Source organism: Dendrobium catenatum, unplaced genomic scaffold (genome assembly GCF_001605985.2).
Source record: "Dendrobium catenatum unplaced genomic scaffold, ASM160598v2 fragScaff_scaffold_621, whole genome shotgun sequence".
Taxonomy (NCBI): domain Eukaryota; kingdom Viridiplantae; phylum Streptophyta; class Magnoliopsida; order Asparagales; family Orchidaceae; genus Dendrobium; species Dendrobium catenatum.
This window is the reverse complement of record NW_021319083.1, coordinates 8,534,768-8,558,108: the sequence shown is the minus strand read 5'-3', so window position 1 is coordinate 8,558,108 and position 23,341 is coordinate 8,534,768. Positions and strand designations below refer to the sequence as shown.

The 23,341-nt window shown below is 34.2% G+C and overlaps 1 protein-coding gene and 1 long non-coding RNA gene across 3 annotated transcripts; one reads left to right on the top strand and one right to left on the bottom strand.

Moving 5' to 3' along the window:
- Nucleotides 1-8,315: 8,315 nt before the first annotated feature.
- LOC110111198 lies at nucleotides 8,316-11,719 on the bottom strand. 2 transcript variants are annotated; one of them, XR_003700811.1, is made up of 3 exons: nucleotides 10,994-11,719; nucleotides 10,770-10,856; nucleotides 8,316-8,547 (listed from the first exon to the last, which is right to left on the bottom strand). It is a non-coding gene; the product is annotated as an uncharacterized LOC110111198 (long non-coding RNA). The 2 variants fall into 2 exon arrangements; XR_002304843.2 differs by having other exon boundaries at nucleotides 10,770-11,719.
- Nucleotides 11,720-14,394: 2,675 nt separating this feature from the next.
- Nucleotides 14,395-15,751, top strand: LOC110111254 (uncharacterized mitochondrial protein AtMg00810-like). Its single transcript, XM_020843034.1, has 4 exons — nucleotides 14,395-14,483; nucleotides 14,549-14,648; nucleotides 14,787-15,121; nucleotides 15,241-15,751. Exons 1-4 carry the CDS (start codon nucleotides 14,395-14,397, stop codon nucleotides 15,749-15,751), a joined length of 1,035 nt encoding a protein of 344 aa, XP_020698693.1.
- The last annotated feature ends 7,590 nt before the right edge of the window (nucleotides 15,752-23,341 follow it).

Below are 23,341 nucleotides of genomic sequence, written 5' to 3'. Positions count from 1 at the left end.
AAGTCACCTTAGATGATTTGATCACGTAAAATGATGGCCTTCCGATGACCCGGTTATGAGAGTAGAGATGTATTATATTTAGCTTATATTAAGTAAGATAGAGGTAGACCTAAAATGACTTGGTTAAAAAATATTAGAAATGACCTTACTTTATTTATATTTAAATGATAATTTGATTCTTAAAAAGATATGGTAGGATAAGGCTTGATGTTATTATATACTTCATCATTAAATATTTGTAATATATTAAATACTTTAAAAATTCAATAAGATATAAATCAGCTATGTGTCAAATTTATTGGTGCATTTAAATATTAAATTATAAATATTTGATCAAAATTAAAATGTTAGAAATTATTCTATATTAGAATCGATTGGCTAAATTTAAAATAAATATTTTTTATTTCCTCATTTTAATTTTATTTATTTCCTAATTAATGTTTATGTAATATTAATTTAAAAATATTATAATGAAATTTTAATGAAATTATTTTGACATAATTTTTTTATTTAAAATAATAGAGGAAGTGGAGAAGAAGAAAGTTAGAGTTTCAGGAGGAATTTTGACCCAATTAGAAACAAAAGCTTCAGTTGGGTTTTATTGTTTTATAAAATATATTTTTAGTACAAAATGTTTTTGAATTAAAAATTTTATAAGAAAGTCCCAAATTAAGCTTAAGGTTTCATTTATGACCGCTTTCTTACTACGTCTTAAAGCAATTTTTTAGTAAAACTTTAAAATTTGTATGCTAGATAACTATTCAAAAAAGTGGTAAAAAAAGTCACAAACAAAGCCTAAAGCTTCATTTAGGACAACTTTTTGTCACTGATTTTAGCCTATTTCTGATAAATTTTTTTACTAAAATAACTAAGTAAAAAATTATCCCAATTTAAATTAACTCACACAAATATCATAGGCATAAGCTTATAATCTAAATTTTTTAAAATGATAGCTCCCAACAACAACAAAATTATTATGTGCGGACAACAAACGTGATTCCGAGACAAATCAAAACTCGCTACATCAACTTTTTGTTGTATACCATTGTATGATGTGTTCACTATAATCTCTCTTCAACGAACAATTATTACGTCCTCTGACCGGACGCAGAGGAACATCCGGTCGGAGGCCAAATCGCGCAAAAAACGAGAAATACCGAGCAAATATCAAACAATAACGAGGAATACCATCACGTGAAGACCCAATACTGAGTTATACCGAGCAATACCGAGTTATACAAAGTTGTACCGAGTTTTCCTAGAAAAAACTCGGTATTGCTCGGTAGCTCGGTATAACTCGGTATTGGTCTTCATAGAACGGTATTCCTCGTTATTATCAAATAATACATAGCAATATCGATCAAATATCGAGTTTTTTGGCAGAATTTTACCTCCGACCGGACGTTCATCTACGTCCTTACACCGGACCTAATAAAAGTTACTCTTCAACAACCTACATAGAGCTACCTAAAAAAGTGTACGGTTACCTCCAAGTCTTGGATGGGACCCATGCAGAAAATGAAATACACAAAACCCGAAAAGATGGCCGCTTTTCCACGTGTTAACGTTCGATTGGAACACTTGTCAAACATGTATTGTTGGATAGAGAGAGTTTGGACCGTTGGAGATGGTAAACCAAATTTAAGAATGTTTTTTAATATTGTAATTATAATACTCAGACGAACACTTATTAAAATCCATAAAAAAGATTTCTTACAGGTTGAAAAACCTGCAATGACACTTATTAAAATAAAATTTATATTAAGCACTTTTAGCTGATTTTGGTTTAGGCTGTCAATTCGGGTTGTCGGGTCAAGTTCGGGTCTAGCCCGAACTGATCCGAAGATAAACTGACCGACCTGAATCTGAACCTGACCCATTTCTTTAACGGGTTGACCTGAACCTGACTTTTTGGATCGGATTTTCGGGTCGGGTCAATTGTTGACAGCCCTAATTTTGGTTGGTGGGATTTACTTTTAATTAAAATTGATTAAATAGCTGTGGCCATAAAATAATTTTATTAAACATTTTCGAAGCTCCATTTAAAAAGTAAAATCTATGCAGCTGCTTCACGCCAAATTTCACCTGCTACAAATTTGATAAAACATCTTATCAAATGAGCCCACAAAATAGCTACGAAGACTTCAAAAAAAATTAAACATATATTTTTTTTTTTGTTCAATAAAAAACTTTAATTAAAATTCAAAAATAAATGAGATTAGAGACATCAAGAATGAATTAAGAAGTAATTTTATTGACTGTATTTAAAGAGTAAATTAAAGAGTTCTATTTTATTTTTTTTTCAAATTCAATATATTTTAAAATCGCATTCCAAAATCACCATCTCATACATTTTGAGAGTATTTGAAATTTGCTTGTTTTGAATAAATTCTAAAATATAACTTAGATAAATTTATTATTGGTTGGTTGAAACAACCCGCCGGCCTCTCATATCGGCTATTGCTTACCACCTAAACTGCCTACCATTGACCACCGATGCCACCATTCGCTACATCTTCATTCGATGACATCACCTATTATTTCAAATTTTATTTGAAACATTTAGGTCAATTAAGGCAAACTCGCACACACATCACATATACAAGACTCAAATCCAAAATCTCTTAAAAAAAAAAACTTAAAATCTACTTTTCATAACAACTTACTTTCTCTTTAATAATTTTATAAAACAATATAAAAACTGTCGCAAACAAAATCATAATCTAACTATAATAACTTAAGAAAATGACAACAATAATAAATCTAATAATCCTCTCAAGTCAAATATTATAAATGATGACAATCACAATCAACACAAAATTTTCAAATGATACCATATAGATGATAACTCTTTAACCATAATGCAAAACTTGCATGAAAGAAGAATGGAAGAGGAAGAAATGGCCATCAAGTTAAGATACTTCTTATAAGACACAGTGTGGTAGCTTTCAAACAAACAAATGCTTATTATTTTCCACCATATTATCACAGAGTAAATAAATACCTGACAAACAAAATATGCTTCACTAAATAAAGACAGAACATAGAATATCTTTTGAATAATATGAATTTGCTTTAAAGAGTTAATTTAGGCTTCATTTGAGATGATTTTCTTACTACTTCTTAAAGCAATTTTCTAATAAAAAATTAAAATTTTTAACTAAAAAATTGCTTTAAATAGTAAGAATGTCGTCCTTGAAAAAAAAAAAAAACTTTGTCAGTACTTGAAAGCATTGGATGCACTATTGCATGTTACCTCATGAGAACGATCATTAACGTCACCTACTAAAAAGCAGAGCCACTACTTAAAGTAGGGCAAGATAATGCAAGCTTCCTTTTATGTCAACATCAAAATATTCAATACAGAAAATTAGAAGCCATAAAATCATTAGATCTGCTTTAAAATTTATGCTTCACAATATAATAGGTCATCTCATCAAATGTTCATCTCATAGTTTTCATACCATACATAGTTTATAGTTATATAAGAATTTCTTTAAATTTAAACGACTGTAAGTAATAGAAGTGCTGAAGGAAAATGAAAGGAAATAATTGAGTTCGCAAGTAATCCAAGAGGAAATACTTGAGTTCGCAAGCAACCCTATCGATAATTGGTAAAAACAGCGAGAATAATGCAAAAATCTGGATGAAATCAATCCAAAACGATAGGTTGTAATAATGGAATCAAAGCCGAGCAAACACCAAAGCAAGATACAATTGATCCTCAATTCGAGAGGAGGATCGTTCTCTCCCAATCTCTAGACAAGGAGTCTAGAGCCTAAGTCGCCAAGAAAACTTCAAGAGAAGCAAATCAAAGCATGACCTAACCCTAAAACACCTCCTATTTAATACATAAACTTTCTAAATCAAAACTCCCTACAAAGCCCTAGCCGCCCCCTTCTTTCTCCTTTTAGATTCAATTTAAATAGTGGGACCCACTATTGTGGGCGGCAAAGAGGGGAGGAGGCGGTACTAGCCCGCCTCCTATAGACAAAAACCGGCCCTCTCAGGGCCGGTTCAGGAGTTGGGGCCGGTTCAGGAGGAACCGGCCCAACAGAAAATGACAGTAAACATACAGTTATTCACTGTGCAGCAGAACTGAGCTGGACAAGCAAACATTCCACCTTGGGGTAATCATCAAGCCTAATATAATGGAAAGACTTTTACAACCTTGCACCACACTACAAGCTAAGTTGTGGACAATATAATGTATCATTCATATGAATAAAGAAAGCAAGCATCAATTCTAAAGGATTGCAAGGACAACTTATTTAGGAAGTGCGCTTCAACATGATTGCTTCAAGCAATCAAGCATACAATAACTGACTTGCATCATAATAAATACTGGTAGAATAACTATGTTGACCAAATAAAGCTTCAAGAAAACTAAAGAAAGCTAGTACTGCAAACAGTCCAAGAAAGCTAAAAGTTTTGATCATCTGATGCTTCATAGAAAGATATTGCAACTAAAATTCATAAAACTTGATGCAGGTCAACCTGATATTCTTTTGGTTATATATATCCCTCTATATGGATAGGCAACATGGTTAAATAGTAAATACACAATGAAAATTAGGCCAGGGTTTTATAATTTGGTCTATGATATTTTAGAACTTTTGGATTTATTTTGAGATGAGCATAATATATGAATAATCAATCAGCTGTTATATAGCGCTCATGTCAAAACAAATCCTAGAGTTTTAAAATCCGCTATGGTTAAATTTTGATTAAGATATTCTCAAAAAATTATTTTCTTAAAAACAAGCCATAGAACTCAACCAATCATTTGAACTGTTTCAAAAATCAAAAGCCAAAATTCCCACAATCTAGAGTCAGTGAAAACCAACATTGAATCAGAGTCTACAAAGTCTAATAAACTCATAACCGCCTCATCATCAACATCAAAATCCAGATATGCAGAAAATATAATTGGAACTTAAATTTCCACAGGACATGAACCGATGAAACTATTATCATCTTTAGGGAAAAAAAAAGGTAAATTTATCATTCCCTTTTATGTCCTAATTGCTATATTACTTAATGCGATCAGTGTTGAATGCGTTTTCATGTAAATATATTGGTCATCTGCAGTGAGCTTAAAATGCATGCCACAAGTTAAATATCAATAAAATATCAAAGCCTAATAAAGATGAAAAATTAAGGCAAATGATTAACAGAGCACTTTATCTGTAATTTCAATACTTATAAGGTAAGCTTTGTGATGCAGGACTACATGCATGATTTAGAAACTTGCACAAAATATTTAAAGATCAATTTCAGATTTCGTTATTAGTGATTAAAACAACAAAATAAAACTAATGAAGGGTTACTTTCGTTTGGGTCAAACTACACAAAATGCTAAGCGGCGTCAAAACACGTAGGAAAATTAAAGTAGTGCATGCGGGGTAGTTTCCAATTCAACCACGACTTAACAATGAAATCCAATTGCAAAGAAGTAACAATCCTACGATTACTAATGGATGGCGATTAATAGACACAGTCTCTTGCTCGGACAAATCTCAATAAGGTAAGTAGAATTTGAAAAGTAAATGGATCTAGGAAGAAGATCACCTTATCGGAGAAGTGTCGTGAATTACTACGAACCTTTCGTAATTTCTCTTCCTTCGTCTTGATCACAATGAATAGCAAATAGTAATAGAGCTTCTCTTTGATTCACCCATGGGGGGAAATCAAAACGAGAAAGGCAAAGGGGGAGATCCAAGCGATTTTAGCCTTCTTACGCCACACCGGATTCAAACTCCGGATCGATCATCCACCTCAATGCTATGTAGGAGATACACCTTGAGGGGAAAAGAAGAGGGAGAGAGAGAGGGTGGACGGGTGAGAAGAGGGAGAGGGCTAGGGTTGGGGGAGAACTAATTGGGATGAGGAAAATATGTTATAATCCTCATACCAAAATTGTTCTCAGCTTTTAAGTGAAAGAGGAGGGAAAAATTCTGAAATTTGAAATTTCAAAACCATGCAATTAAGGGCCTTAATGGAGCATTAATTGAGGGGGATTCATCAAGGGGGGCCAGCGGCAAAACAAGGGGAAGAGGGGTTTATGAGGGTGTAGTGGGTTTCCAAATTGGTCCCAATCAAATAATAAAGAAAAATTTCAAATCCGTTTCAATTCAAAATTTGAAATTGAAACCTCATTTAAACTTTCCTAAATTGGCGCCGGACAAATTTGAAAATTTTCACTCCTCAAAATTTTCAAATTTCAAAATTTGAAAACTCATGCGATAAATGATTAACAGAGCACTTTATCTGTAATTTCAATACTTATAAGGTAAGCTTTGCCATTCACAGCTAAGCGTAGTGCATGTCATCATAACTGTAGACTGTAGTAACGTCTTCCCATCTCAATCAAGAATTATTAGATATTAGCAATGGTAATCATAGGCTTTTTTTTGCAAGAGCAAAGAAAAATATTTTTAACAAGAAAAGGACAAAAATAGTCTCTTAACTCTTTATGAAAAACTAAAATAATCCCGGACTATTTAACAGTTTCATTTTAGTCCCTTGACTTTTTAAATAGGGACCTATATGATCCCAAAAAAGGACCACTTTGGTCCCTATTTAAAGAGTCAAGGGATAAAACTGGTACTTGTATATAGTTGAAGACTATTTTGATCCTTCAGAAAAAATTATGAGATCAATTTCATCATTTTCTCTATTTTTAACATTAACCTATATCAATAATTTTAGTCACTGAAAAGCTGCTATCTCTTTCTAATCAGACAAAAAAAGCTTGTAAGCCATATGTGAACTTTATCCTCTCAATTTTCTTGCACGATGGTTAGTAGAGTCTGTTTTGCTGGAAATGTTGCACCTGTTTTTCCTCCAAAACAATAAAAAACAAAGAAGCTCACATTGCAAGCACCCGGGCTTGAATATGCTCTTTTGTGGTGTGAACAAAACAGACAGAGTTGACCCAGCTTGCATATATCATTCATTACAAGCCGAACACAACTTGCATAAATTTCCTCTGTGATGAGTGTGAACATACTTAAACTACATATCCCATGTATGTGATAGCGGCCCGGCACTAAAATATACTATGCTTTCTTTAACGGCTGCGCAGAAAGAGTTAAAGCAGACTGTGCGGTCATCGCATTTCAAATTGACAAAAATCTAGAAGAACGTATTTAATTGAATCACCAATGGCCGTTAAAAATCACGATTCTATGATTGAGGTGTTGAATAAAATAATATCAGAACTAATACTGTATATTAAGCTTCTGAGTGAGTAGAAAAATAGATGAGTAAATAAGATATCATAATAATTAGAAAAAATATAAAAATTTAAAACCTATAAAAGGATTCATAAGTTTGAAACTAATTAACATTAAATAATATAATTAACTTGTTTGACTTGCAAATGATAAATTTAATGATACAATAACGAAACTTGGGAGGAGTGGGAGAGGCCTTGATCGAGGGTCTTGATGTATTCTAAGGGTTAGGAGCTTTGTATGTGGAGTACAACCTTCTGGATGGGTGATAATACTATGGCTTTAGGTTTTGAGATGGCCGAGAGATGGAGAGGTGCAAAGCAGAAGTTTTAGACTATAGGTGAGAGGGAGAAGATGCTATGAAACTAGAATGAAATAATATAAAAAAGTGCAAACAAGACAAAGAACCCTCATCAAAGAATTGGGGTTTTTTTACTTTTTGGCCACGGGCCATTAAAGCCTAGAACCAAGAGAAGAAACTTGCCAATTAATTTTACAAGCCAAAAGTGACATCAAGTTTGAAATTAAGCTAATATGAATTTGAAATTCCAAAAAGGAAGCTAAATTCTGCGGCTTTAGGTTTGGAATTTGTTGAGCAGTCATGATTTTTGTTTTTTTTTTGACATGTAATTTGGAGGGGAAGGACAAATCATGCTAACAAAACTTCACCTAACCATAAAGAGTCAAAGGATCTTTTTGACCCTTTTCTCATTAACCAACTTTAAACCAACCTTTAACTGAACTAAAACTAACTTTTGAAATTTAAAATTACAACAATCACTGAAATAAAAACATCAAGCAAGATATTGTGATTTGGCTGTGTTCGATCTAGACTTGACCTGAGAATTACTTGATGTACTATATTAATTCTACCACACCCCTACGGATTTTATGAAGGCTCAGTAGAAATCTGCTTCAAACATCCATCTGTCTAAAGGGTTGGTGTAGTACCAGTAATTGTAGGGACATCATTTGGTGTAATGTTTGTAGTTATTGACAAGTTGTATGAGTTGGATTATATCTCATGCCAGTTAATATGTAAATCTAGATTTTTTTTTAATGGACAATATCAAGTGCTATGACAATAGAAGAAGATAACATATTAACATGTTAGGAGGTAAAGTGCTAACATGAATCAATCAATACAAGATTCCCATACAACATATAGTCTTTTATGGTTACATCGAAGAGGAGATGAATATAAAATACCACATAAGCATTATTAGTATTTCCCCTGATGGATACTTTTGAACAATAGTTGTAACACACTTATCATCATTCATGTCAATTTGTTCTTGTTGTAGCGCACCTGAATCAAGATTGTGAAAATAAAGTGCTAATTAAAATGCAATAATATACAATGAATGATGTGTCAAATCAACTACATCAAGGAGTCATAAAAATCAATCATTTATGCCACTATGCAACTCAGGGTGCTCAGTGGGGTACATCAGATAAAGCATTGGTGAGCGAAAAGTAAGCTTCAAAGCAGGATGGATAACAATAAAAAAAAGATAACTTAGTGGTTAGCTCACTATGGGAAATATAAGATAAAGCAGGCTGGAGGTCTGCGACAACAAATATGTGTATCTCAGGAGGCAAAGGTATCATCCTTCTTTGGAAGGGAAAAAAAGAAAACTTAAAGATCAATCAGCTAGCGAATGAACATTATCATAATCAATTGAAGTACTTGAGGTCTACATATCATAAAAGACATCTAAGATAGATGATGATCCTGAGACATCAGATAAAATATCTAAAGGTGATCGATCTTTTAAGTGAATTGATCAAAATCAAATGGCGTGAATTTTTATTTATTTATTATCATTTATTATTTTTTTATTGGAGACAAATTCACAGTCAATGCTAATGTTATATGTTGTAGGTTGTGCTTCATTATCTAATGAATTTATAGGAAATAACTAAAATGGGTCTTATCTTTATAATTGAATACACAATTATCACATCTATCATCATGAACAACATACATGTCAAATAGTTGTGGATTTAGATGTGTTCGAGTGGGGGGATGGGGGGTGAAATGGGCTTTTGAAGATTTTTAAAATTTTTTTCTTTTCACAATACAACATGATGCAAAGTAGATAGTAAATGTTAAAGAATAACAATAAATAAGAAGTGCAAAGACAACAAACACATGAATAAATAATTATTTTTATATGGTTTGACCACATTCTATATCCACAGCAAGGATTTCCTGCATAATCTGTACTAAAACAAAATCATTACTTATTCACTGGCGGAGAAGCCTTTATACCAACTTCGAGACACCTCCTACACTCCTTCAAAGTTAAGTGTACCTCCTCCAAATATTCTTACACACAGATCAAGTGCCAATCAAGAAAAAAAATCAAAATTACAAAGACAAATGAGTTCTTACACGCAAATCTTCAGTCAACGTGAAGAAACTAGGTGCATCAAACACCAAAACATTGAATACCATCATCATAGAAACCAGCATGTTATCTCTCTCACTAAGATCTAGAAATTTCATTTAGAATATTTTACAAGAGAATGTTTGGTGCTGAAATTCTCTAAAGGCTCAAAAGTTTTTTTCATAAGTACTAGATTTAGACCTAGGGTATAAGATTATATTTATATAAGGGACTTAGCATTTCACCAAATTAATAAAGTACATTAAAAAGTATACATGTTTTATCAGCATTAAATGCCCAAAAACTGCATGATTTTTTCTCTTCACTTAGAGTCAAACAACTAGAAATGATTATTATTAGTTTCAAAAATCAGCCATTGTAGAGGCCCTAAAATTTTACGTGTACTCATTAAAAACTTGCGACTTTGGGGAGATCCATAAATCTAAGCAGAGGCCTGCTATAATTTTTCTAACATTTGAAACCTTTAAAGCAATAACTTTTGCGGAGGCCTGAAAACACATTGTGGAGACCTGCAAACTTTTGTGGAGGCCCAAAAATCCTAAAATTTATTTTAAATTTTCTTAATCAATGTTAGGGCATTTTCATAAAAAATTTTATATAGTTCATTATAAATAAGGTCATCAGTAACATTTAAAAAATATTTTGATTTATAAAATAAATCACTTATGTAGCTAAGAAAAAACCTAAAATAATTTTATATTTTAATCAAAGCTTCACTATCTCACTTGCCTTATATACTTTTAATATTTTTATTTTGAATTGCTCTTACACATGATAGACAAACACCATTTTTCTAGTTTACTAAGCTTGTCTTCAACTGCCAGAATCATCTTGACTGTGTACCAATTTTTTGCATACATTTCACTTGTTAGCATCAATCCTGACTTCTTACTGTAATTTGTGATTATCAAATCTAGCATAAGCTTTAGGCTCATGGGTCAACAATAGCTATATTCTACCTATAAGAATTTGTGCTGTCTCTGGGAAAGATATCACATCATATTTGATCCTCATTACTTTCAAGTTGAATAGGAACTAGATATCTCACGGTTACAAGCAAAAGAGTGCTATTTACATTGTTTATATGAAATGTTGTAGGATGCGGCTCAGGTTGTACCTTATAGAACCAGCACAGGTGGTTTGGGCCACCCATAGCTCAGATTGAGACTCTCTAAATTTGGGGCCGTTGCATTAGCTCTTTTATCTACAACAGGAAAACTGGACAGGTGAGGATACATAGTACAATAAGTTATGCTCTTTTGAAAGAGAGCACATCCTAAAGGTAATTCTTTGTATATAAGCTCTCTAGTGCAGCAACTCAACTAGAAAGGTAGCAACAACCTTTTTCTTAATCTGATACTCTTGCTCAACAATTCATTCAGGCGCATGAGCCGCATCTGCCTGTGCCCTCAAAGAGGGTTAAGAAGTGGTTGTTCTCACTCCCTCATAATAGGCTCACAACCTTAAGCTCAAGCACCAGCAACTGGCTAGCCAAAACTGATCTTAGCCCCCAGACATCCCAAAGAACCACATGAAGCCAAGAACTCACAACATGAGCACCAAAGTTACCTAAAAGATCAACTAGTTGAGGTCACATCCCTAAATAAACTCATGGAGGCCAATGTTGATCGATGAACAGAACTTTACATTCATCTCTAGCAGAAAAAGCAGGCGAACTTAAATGCTGAGATCTATGGAGGATGATAACATAGATGAGCTGGAAAGTGCTCTGTCAGAGGATCGCTCACCACCAACACCTGCAGAAAGCGCTGAAACGAGCTGATCAATCTTCACCGTTCCTTCCTAACGAACTCAGCTAATCACCATTGTTGAATTCCTCTCTCAGGAGCTATATATATTCAACTGTATGCATAAACACTGTAGCTTGAGTTTATACAATGTGAATGAAGGTGAAAGACGGAGGTTCTCTGAGTAAGGTATGCTCTCAATATCTTCGTAATTCTCAATTTATCAGAGCTGTTGTAGCTTCACCGCATTCAATGGATAGCTCGGCTTCATCATCTGCTCAACAAGATATGACTACAGAAACAGTTAAGGAAACTGCTACTTATGCAGTTTCACCTCAGCTCAAATTTGTCATGGCCAATATCAAGAACATTATACATACTCACTTAACTGCTGAGAATCATCCGATATGGCGAGCCCAGGTACTCAAAATTTTTCAAGCTAATGGATACGAGGGTTATCTTGATGGTTCTACAAAGTGTCCTAGCAAGTTTATCACAGGGACTAATGGTTTACCTACACCGAATTCTCATTATACACTGTGGATGCATACTGATCAAAATCTGGCAGCAGCTTTATATTCTGTAATTTCCGACTCATTGTTACCTTAATTTAGAAACATGTGCAAGCATATGGATGACTATTGACAAACGACTGCAATCCACTAACAGAGCGAGAATCATGCAACTCAAGAATGAGTTACACCATATTTCAATGAAGGACATGACCATGGCACAATATTTAGCTCTTATCAAATCTAAAGTAGATGCAATCAATGCAGCAGGCAGATCATTAGACACTGAAGATGTTATACTTTATACCTTGAATGGTCTGTCATCATCATATCATGCCTTTAAAACTGCAATTCGCACCAAACTGGAACCACTCAGTCTTGATGACTTATATTCACTGTTATGCAGTGAAGAAATTACACTGGCAGCTGAAGCAATTCGAGATAGTCATATCTCTGATGTTCAGGAACCTCAATCTGCTTTATATACTACTAGAGGTAGAGGCCGTGGCAGATGGAATGCTGATCGTGGTCGGTCCAACTCTCGTGGAGGTCGATCATCCACTGATCGTGGAGGAAGAACTAAGAACTCATCCGTTTCCTGTCAGATTTGCTTCAAAAGAGGACACAATGCTGCTCAATGCTGGTATCGAACTGATCTGAATTACAGACCATCTCCTCAAAATCTTACAGCTCTGACTGCGTCGCCTCAGCCTCCGCCTCCAACAAAGTGGTTTTTGGACAGTGGTGCGTCATCCCATTTCACCTCAGATCCCTCTCAGCTACAAGCTCCTTCAGAATATGCTGGATCTCAATCTATCATGGTTGGTAATGGTCAATCTTTACCAATTGCAGCTCAAGGGCAAGGCATTCTTCCTACTCCGACGAGTAAGCTTCTTCTTAAACCACTCTTCTATGTCCCTCAACTTACCCACAACTTGTTATCTATCCATCAATTAACAACTAACAACAACTGCTCTGTTTCCTTTCTACCTCATGAATTCCACATTAAGGATTTGGCCAACCAACCGTCTTCTCCTTCGCGGTCGCAGCCATGATGGCTTATATCCAATCCAGTCCAAAGTCTCCGCTTCTTCTCATACCGCACTGCTCTCCAAATCAACAACTGCTGAAATTTGGCACAAACGTTTGGGGCATCCACATTCAGCTGCAATGCATTCTCTTGCAAAACAGATCTCGCCTTCAGTTATCTTGTCTTCGTTTAAATTTTGTAATTCCTGTTCTCAGGCTAAATGTCATAGAACTAGTTTCCCTCTCTCTCTATCATGTACTTCTCAACCTCAACAGATTATACACTCTGATGTATGGGGCCCTGCTCCTTTTACTTCGTTTAATGGCAATAGATATTACATTGTGTTTGTGGATGATTTCACACGTTTTTCCTGGGTGTATCCTATGCTATATAAATCTGATGCTTTCCATAAATTTCAACAATTTAAACTTCAAGTGGAAAAACAGTTTTCCAAATCCATCATCACTTTTCGGACAGATGGAGGGAAGGAATTTGTGAATAATGCTTTCACCAAATTTCTCAACACCAATGGTATTATACATCAGATTTCATGTCCGTATACACCCCAGCAAAATGACATTGCTGAGCGTAAGCATCGTCACATAGTGGAGACAGCTCGTGCTCTGCTAATTGATGCTCAGTTCCCTTACAGCTTCTGGGTTTATGCTGTCTTGACAGCCACCTACCTTATTAATAGAATGCCATCTCCTCTTCTTCATAATCGCTCACCCTATCAATGTTTATTTGGTAAACTACCGGATTATACACATTTGCGTGTGTTTGGTTGCTTATGTTATCCTCTGTCTCCCCCACATTCAAAGCATAAATTCTCCCCCAAAGCACTACAGTCTGTCTTCATTGGGTATGCTGAACCCACTAAAGGCTACTACTGCTATCACCCATCCACTGGGAAAGTGACCATTGCTATTAATGTTTTGTTTCATGAGCATCATTATCCATATCAGAATACTACCCTGCCACCATCATTAACCCTCTCTTCTCCTTCTGTATCAACAAATCCTCACACTCTCATTCCTCACTCTTTGCTCCCAACGACAGACACCATGGTGTCATCGCTTCCTGTAACTTCCTCATCTAATGCATCTACTACCTATGCTCCTTCACTCTCAACTGTGTCTACATCTCCAAATCCACCACCGGCCTGTTCCAATTCCCTAACCACTACACTCCCTGTTCCTACTCACCCTATGCTTACTCGTTCGAGGACAGGACACCAACGGCCCAGACAGTTGTTCACTCTGTTTACTCAGGCTGTGCCATTATCAGAACCAACCTGCTATACCACTGCAGTGAAATCATACCACTGGCACAGAGCTATGTCGGAGGAGTTTCAGACCCTTCAAATGCAAGGGACATGGACTCTTGTTCCATCAGATCCTACATAAAATGTACTAGGTTCCAAATGGCTGTTTTGAACCAAATTGCACTCAGATGGCACGGTGGCTAGGTACAAAGCTCGGCTGGTTGCCAAAGGCTTTCATCAAGAACTTGGGGTGGACTTCCATGAAACTTTCAGCTCAGTAGCCAAAATTCAAACCATTCGAATTTTTATTCTACTGGCTTTAACCAATAAATGGCCAATCAGTCAGCTTGATGTCTCTAATGCTTTTCTGCATGGCAAGCTAACTGAGACGGTGTTTATGGCTCAACCTCCTGGCTTTACCGATCCGAATTATCCAACTCATGTATGTCGCTTGAACAAAGCCATCTATGGTCTGAAATAGGCCCCAAGACAATGGTACTCTACTTTTACAGATCATCTCATTACGTGGGGATTCACCAGAAGCAATGCTGATACTTCCCTGTTCCTCTATTCCAATAAGGGCACACATCTGTTCTTGTTAATCTATGTGGATGACATCCTTTTGATGGGCAACAATGCCTCAATCCAGCAGCAGTTACTTGATGATCTACAAGGCACCTTCCAATTAAAGCATCTAGGCAACCTTCACAATTTTCTTGGTCTTCAATTCACCTCAGTTCATTCAGGCTATCTAGTTCAGCAAACTTCCTATACTAACACCATACTTCAACGTGCTGGCATGGTCAACTGTAAGCCGCTCTTAACGCCGATGACATCCAAAGTAGTAGACAACTCTGATGATGAATTTCCCTTTACCGATCCTCCACTCTACAGGCGTCTCGTTGGCTCACTGCAGTATTTGACTCTAACAAGACCTGATATCACATTTGCACTGAATCAAGTTTGTCAACATATGCATGATCCAAGAAATGTTCATTTTTCTTGGTTAAAACGTATACTTCGTTATGTCAAAGGAAAGTTGCTCTCGGTTTACCGATCACAGCTGGGTCATTGAATCTCACTGCCTTCACTGATGCAGACTGGGCAGGTGACAAAACTGATCGGAAATCTACGACCGGATTTTGTGTATTCATCGGCTCTACCTTAGTCTTCTGGGCCACTAAAAAGCAAAGTACCATTGCTCGGTCATCTACTGAAGCAGAATATCGTGCTCTTACATCACTAGCCACGGAACTTATTTGGCTCCGCCGACTACTCAAGGAGTTTCATGTTGAACACTCATCTCCGGTCCCCATCTTCTGTGACAACATATCTGCAATCTCTTTGGCTCACAATCCGGTATTCCATGCGAGGACCAAGCATATCGAAATTGATCACCATTTTATCCGAGAATGTGTCAACAATGGCACGGTGGTCATTCATCATGTCTCTACAAATGATCAAATTGCCGATATTTTTACAAAGCCGCTCTCCACCTCTAAATTTTGTGATTTCAGACACAAATTGACTCTCCAGAACTTGTAGATCAATTTGCGGGGGGGCTGATAACAGAGCTGAGCTGGAAAGTGCTATGTCATAGGATCGCTCGCCACCAACACCTGCAGAAAGCGCTGAAACGAGCTGATCAATCTTCACCGTTCCTTCCTAACGAACTCAGCTAATCACCACTGTTGAATTCCTCTCTCAGGAGCTATATATATTCAACTGTATGCATAAAAACTGTAGCTTGAGTTTATACAATGCGAATGAAGGTGAAAGACGGAGGTTCTCTGAGTAAGGTATGCTCTCAATATCTTCGTAATTCTCAATTTATCAGAGGACAACCCTATTTTTGCAAAAAAGATGAAAAAGAGAGGTCACATATCCATAAACCAAAATCATAAACAAGATATTCAATCAACATACTTGTAGTAGCATAAGAAGGTGTATCCACAAGAAACGACTCCTCATCCTCTCCTGAAGGCAGTTGTAGAGTGATAGGTCCTAAAGGGTTTGAAGAAGAGAAAAACCCCATAAACTTTAATACCTTGTAATCAAAGATGCTCAAAAGGAACCTATACATAAGGTGAATCAGGTATTGTGAATGCAATTATCCCAAAATTTTGCTCCTTGGCTAAAAATCATGATTTTGAAAACCGGATCAGACCGGCTTGTTCAACCATGAACCAACCATTTGGCTGATTCAATTCGCCTTAAAAACCGACCCAACATCAAATCAGTGTGAATGGTTTTGATATACTATTTTAATATTTAAATAAATTAATTTAAGTGTACTATATTTTAATTTTATAATAAGCTGAAATTTATGTAATGATTATTTATCAACTAAGCACCAACACAACATATTAAATAAATTAACAATAAATTATTAAAATTTAATTTAAATTATAAATAATTTATATTAACGTTCTAAGTTTATATATCAACTAAACTTATTTTTAATAACAAATTTATATCATTTATATTTTATTTAAATAATTATAATATTTATTACATCATATGGTTCAACTCCAGTCGAACTGTTGAACATTGAACCTCTCATTTTTTCTGTTCGACATTCAGTCTGATTTTCACAACTTTGCTAAAGACCATCGCGGCAGTAGAACCTCGAAGCCCTCCATTGTTGGTGGGACAAGGAAGTTGCGTAAACAAAAGCACTTTAAGGCTCTCAGACCTCAACAAATTGCCTAATACGATAGGAGCTCGTCAAACTTCCATTGCTAGTCAAATGAAAGTATCTTGACATTTGCACAAAAGAAAAAAAAAGCCAGTCAATCGAGCTACAATGAGAAAAATGAAAATGAGAAAAGAAGCAAAATAATTTGTAGGGGCCAAATGAATATGTCACATTACATTAGCGTACCAAATTCATTTTGGGCTTTTGTTGAACTAAAAAAAGTTGTTGAACTAGGAGTGACCAAGATAGTATCATGTCCAACTCAGAATGTTGTACCCAAAGGCAATCCACAATGACACCTTTGTGAGAGAAAGTGGCCAAGAGAGATATCAAAATAAAAGTCATTTCCTTGTCTCCTGGTAACCCTCAAACTAGAGGATCAACAACCTACCTAGTCAAACACTGTCTACCCCAAGTCTACTTAGGTGACTCCCAATGAAGTCAATGACATCTTTAGTTCATGAAATCATGTAACATGAGGATCTTGCTACAATCCAAAAAGAACTTGGCATATTTTTCTTACCTTTTTACAAAGTTCAAAGCTTTTAACTAGACAATCATAACATAAATAAACCTAATCCAATTAAACAAACTCCACTAAATTTGAAAAAACTTATTTATAATAACAACCTAGTTTAAACAAAATAATAATTCTAACAAGAATTATCCTAATCATACAAAACAAATTCAAAATTAATATAATCTACAACAACATCAAGTCTTTATCCCACTACGTTGTGTCAGTTATATGAATTATTTTTCTATATTTTGTCATATTAAGAGTCAAATTCTCATTTAAATCTAATAAAGAAAGATCATTTTTTATATTTTCTAACCAAATCTTTTTAGGTTTACCTCTAGCATTCTTAACATAAGCCAAATCTAATACATCTACTCTTCTAACTGGGTCATCAGAAGGCAGCCGTTTGATATGACAAAACTATCTAAGGCGACTCTCTCTAATCTTATATGCCATTGGAGCAAGTCCAACCTTTTCACACATATGCTCATTTTATATCCTGTCTCTAAGAGTAAAGCCACTCATCCAACTGAGCATCCTCATCTTTGCAACACTTAACTTAATATTATACTTCTCATTTAATGACCAACATTCTGCATAATAAAGCATTGCAGGACTCACCACCATCTCATAGAATTTTCCCTTAAATTTGCAGGGTACTTTTCTATCACACAACAAGCTCAATGCATTCCTCCACTTCAACCACTCAACTTGAATTCTACTAATAATATCACCATCTATTTCACCATCATTCTGAACAATAAACTCAAGATATCTAAAATGTGTGCTCTTATTAATGACTTGATTGCCCAAAGTCACAATCCCCTACTAGATCTATTACTACTAAGTACACTCTATATATTTAGTTTTAGATCTACTCAAACGAAAACCTTTAGACTCTAAGGTTGACCTCCGTAATTCAAGTTTACTTTCAACTCTCTCTAGTCTTATCAACAAGAAGAATATCATAAGCAAAAAGCATACACAATGGTACAAACCTATGTTGCACCGATACACCTATTTATGAAGGTGTGCTGTATTCGATACACCGATACACGAATACGCCTCCGATACTCCACTGATACGTGTCGGATACGCCAAAGACGTATCCAATTAAAATACTATTTAATTTCAAAAGGACACGCATATCCGATACACGTGTCCGTTTAAAAACAAAAAAGAAATCCGAAAAAAAAAAAGATGCGTCGTATTTACTTCCGCGACTGCGAGCAAAGTTCTCTCATTTCCGAGATGGATTTGAGTCTCTTGATGATATGAGAATATTATAAATTACTAATCTTTCACTTGATTAGCCTGAATTAAAATCTATGATATTTATTGAAGATGATATAGAAGTTCAAAGGCAAACCACTGAAGAAGCTAATCATATCATTCCTTCTATAGAATAGTTGAAACTCTATGTGCTAGACAATTTATGTTTATGCTTTTGTTGTTGTACTAGACATTTAATGCTTACTTATATTTTGATATTATAAGCTACAAGACTACAAATGATGTTGTTGTCATTTTTTTTTATAATTTCAAATATTATGCTTTGATTGCTTTCTTAATTTTTATTTATGATTTATAAATTATGACGCCGTGTCCGCGCCGTACCCGTATCATGTATTTTTAAGAATTGACGTGTCCCGTATCCGTATCGTGTCGTGTCCGTGTCGCCGTATCCGTATCGATGCAACATAGGTACAAACTCTTGCAAATGTCTAGTAAAAACATTCATAACTAATAAACTAAAACAAAAATATATGGGTTTAAAGATGATCCTTGATTTAATTCAACCGAAATAGGAAAATACTTGGTCAAACCACCTTGTGTTTGAACACAAGTAGCAATTTTTGCATACATTTCCTTAATGACTTGAATATAAACATTATTAACCCCTTTATTTTCTAGAACTCTCCATATCACTTCTCTTGAAACTTTATCATATGTTTTTTTTAAATCAATAAATATCATATGTCGATCCTCCTTATTCTCTCTAAACTTCTCCATCAAACCTCACAATAAATGTATAGCTTCCTAGTAGACCTACCTGGCATGAATCCAAATTGATTTTGAGAAACATTACTATCACGTCGTAACCTATGCTCTATAACTATTTTCCATAATTTTAAAGTATGACACATTAACTTAATTCCTTTATAATTCATACAATCTTGTGCATCACCTTTATTCTTAAAAACAAGAATCAACAAACTCATTATCCACTCATCTGACATCTTTTTAGACTTCAAAATAATATTAAAAAGTTTAGAAAGCAAAAGAAATCCTGCATCTCCTAAGCATTTCCACACCTCTATTGGAATATCATTAGGTCCAAAGGCTTTTCACACTTTATTTTCTTTAAAGCTTTTCTAACTTTAATTTTACTAAAAATAAAATTTTCTATTTTCATTTAGGATTAAGGTCACTAAAGTCAATCGTATCTTAAAATCTTCATTGCAAAATATCTCATTCACCTTTGTTGAATATCCTCTTCTGATAAAAATATTTTTTGATCTTCATTCTTAACTTCAATTGAACTAAATCCTAACAACTCCCATCTTTTTATTTGACGTACTTATACATATATCTTTCGCTCTCCTTATGATCTAATTTATTATATAAATCATTAAAAGCTAAAATCTTTGCATCACATATTGCTTATTAAACTACTTATGGGTCTCTTTATATATTTCACAACTATTTTTACTATTATGAACTTTACCCTTTGATACTCAAAACACATCTTTTGCAATATTTTAATATCACTAGCTACTTTTTTTCACATAACATTAGCTTTCTCCTGCACAGATAAAATCTTAAAATGTAGAATTTTAATCTCAAAATATTTTACTTTATTTTTTATATTCTACCATTTTATCTTAAAGTCCAAAACTAATAAGTAATATTGGGTACATAAACTTTTACTCATAATAACTTTACAATCTTTACAATTTAAATGACCTATTTTTCTTATAAGAAAATAATCAATCTGAGTTTTACTATATCCATTCTTATAAATGATGAAATTCTCATCTCTTTTCTTAAATAAGATATTAGCAATTATAAAATCATAAGCTATAGTAAAATCTAATATAATTTTACCAACTTCATTAGTCACTCCAAATTCATTGTCATCATGAATGCTTTTAAAATCATCTACCTCTCTACCAACATGTTCATTTAAATCTCCTCCAATAAAAACTCTTTCTTCAAGAGGTATTTTTTGTTTTAATTCTTCCAAGTCATTCTAAAATTTTAATTTTGAATGCATATCTAAACCTATTTGAGGAGCATAAATATTTATAATATTAATAATCTTAACATCAACAATAATCTTTAAAGATATAATTCTATTTTCAATTATGTTAATTTTTATAACATTATTCTTTAAATTCTTATCTATAATCACACATACATCATTTCCAATATGAATCCAACTAGAATATCATAGTTTAAATCCTAAGCCATCAATCTCTTTACACTTCTCTCTAACCCGTTTAGTTTCTTAAATGCATAGAATATTTCCTCCTATGAATCATAATATCTATTAATTTCATTAATTTTCCTGTAAGAAAACATATAATCCAAGTTCTTATCATAATTCTAGTTTCATGGACTAGCTTCTTTGTCCACATCCATACATGATGTGGAAACCCTTGCCTATTTAGCATTGCGATCGGGAGCTAGTGTAGCGGCCTTTGCACACTTCTCGTTGTATTCAAGACATATAACGTGTCTCTTCCAAGGAATGTCCTAACTAACCACAATGTACTAAAGGATTCATGTCATGATTATTCAATAAATTTTACGCTGGCTATCAACTATCTAACGTAATCCTCCACTTTTCTCATCCAGAACATAGGACCTAACAATGACAATATTCAAAATTAATATTATCTAAACAAATTAAAAAATTCAAACCCATTCTTATTTATAATAATCTAAATATGGATCCAAAGGTCCAGTTTTTGGGACCTTATTCTCACTCGTATGATTCTAATTGATGATCCAATAACATATATGAGCTTTAGGAGATATTTTCTTCAATATCAATAGTAAGATCTAAGAATTATCACCACAAGCAATTTTCATAAAGAGAACTATTGTTAAAACTTAAAAGAATATGATCTTTTTTATTTTTTCCATGATTGATGCACAAATCATGACCATATGTAATCGAATTGATAATCTTTTAGAATGGATCCCCATGCCAAAAAGATAAGATAGAGATGGAAGAAAAAATAATCATAATGATTCAATAATGTTTTGTGGATAAGATCTTGAAATGGATCTCAAAGAAAGCAATGGTGAAGGGTTAAGGGCTCAAGTTGGAGCCTATGTATATGACCAAAAGCCTTTCTAATAAACTTTATCAAAACCAAAGATTAATTTTGGTATGCATATAAGAATGTACGCCCCTTAACTCATATCTTAAAGAGTTTAATTCAACTATTCATAGGATAAGAAATTGTTGTAACAAGTATGCCAAATAAATTAAAGTCAAAGCATCATGATAAGGAACAATGATTCATAAAAAGACAAAAAAAAAAGAAATACAAAAAGATTTATGTAGTGTTGGTTCAACCAAGTCTGCATCAATAAGAGAGGAGAGAGAATCCAATCCAATATAAATCACAAAAGTCACAATCATGATGTACAAATTAAAACAATCCTTATATCCCTTACAAGGTTTAAGAACACCAATGCATAAAAAGAAGAAACCCCAATAATTAATCGCATAACCAAGATTACCTCACAAGAAATCTTCTTCTCCATGGATGGGTGCATTCTCCAAAATCCTCCGAGAAACCTTGTTGTCAAGAAGGAATTTGAGGAACAAGAGAGGTCTCAAAGTGATTTTTAAAATACGCAAAACCTTAAGCCAAGTGATTATGCCATCAAAACATTCAATGCATGGCTCGAAAAGCCTTGGAAGAGACTCCTACTTGTATAGTAACATGTCTCCTGTGTATGCGAATAGAGAAGAAAATAGAGGCACACAGACCAAGGAGGTGGCATAGATCTTGAGCATCCGATTTGATTTGATCTTACAAGAAAATATTTTAAGAATTTTCAAGCAATTTGAGTCACATTTTACAATTCTCTAACTTTGACTCAATATTATGGCAAAATTTGAATCTCCTATGTGCCCTCTCTAAATCACTTTAAATCCTGAAAAGTTTAGCAAGCACCTGATAAGATCTAGATGACGCCTGAATTGAAGATGTACGAAACATCTGTCAGGAACATTTGTTGCATACAAAAATGAATGCATAAATACTAAAAGTGCATTTGTCACACTAAATTTTGCAATAGAACCAAATATCAGGACAAATTGTGCAACAAAATATGATCAATTTTATCACCAAAATCTTCCTCGGTGTTGAATATATATTCCAAAAGTTTTTTTTCAATAGAAAGCCAACTTTTTTTGGTTCCCCAAGATGTGTTGCTTCAACACAAACCACAGCCACTACTTAATTACATCTGTCAAGAATTCTGCCAAAATTTAATTGGATCAAAGACAGAATAATGCTTCTCTAAAATATGATACCATCAAACATCTTAATCTTAAATTTCATGGCCATTAATCATAAAATAGGCTGTAAGACTAGATATTTGCAACAACACTGGCAAAAGAAATAATGTGAAAACATCAATAGGGTTGAGATAATGCGCCATAAAGTGAACATAAAAGACAAGGTGAAAACAAACCACTTAAGACACTAGGACTTGTAATATTTGGCTTCAACCAATCCTTCATCTACTAAAGCCGACAGAGTATTTGATCCACTAAAAACATAGAAGCCATAATTATGTTGTATAAATTGAAAGAGCACTCACAATTACTCCCAAAACTCAAAAATACTATCGTGCAAACAAAGAAGCAGCTCCACAAAAATTTTATAAC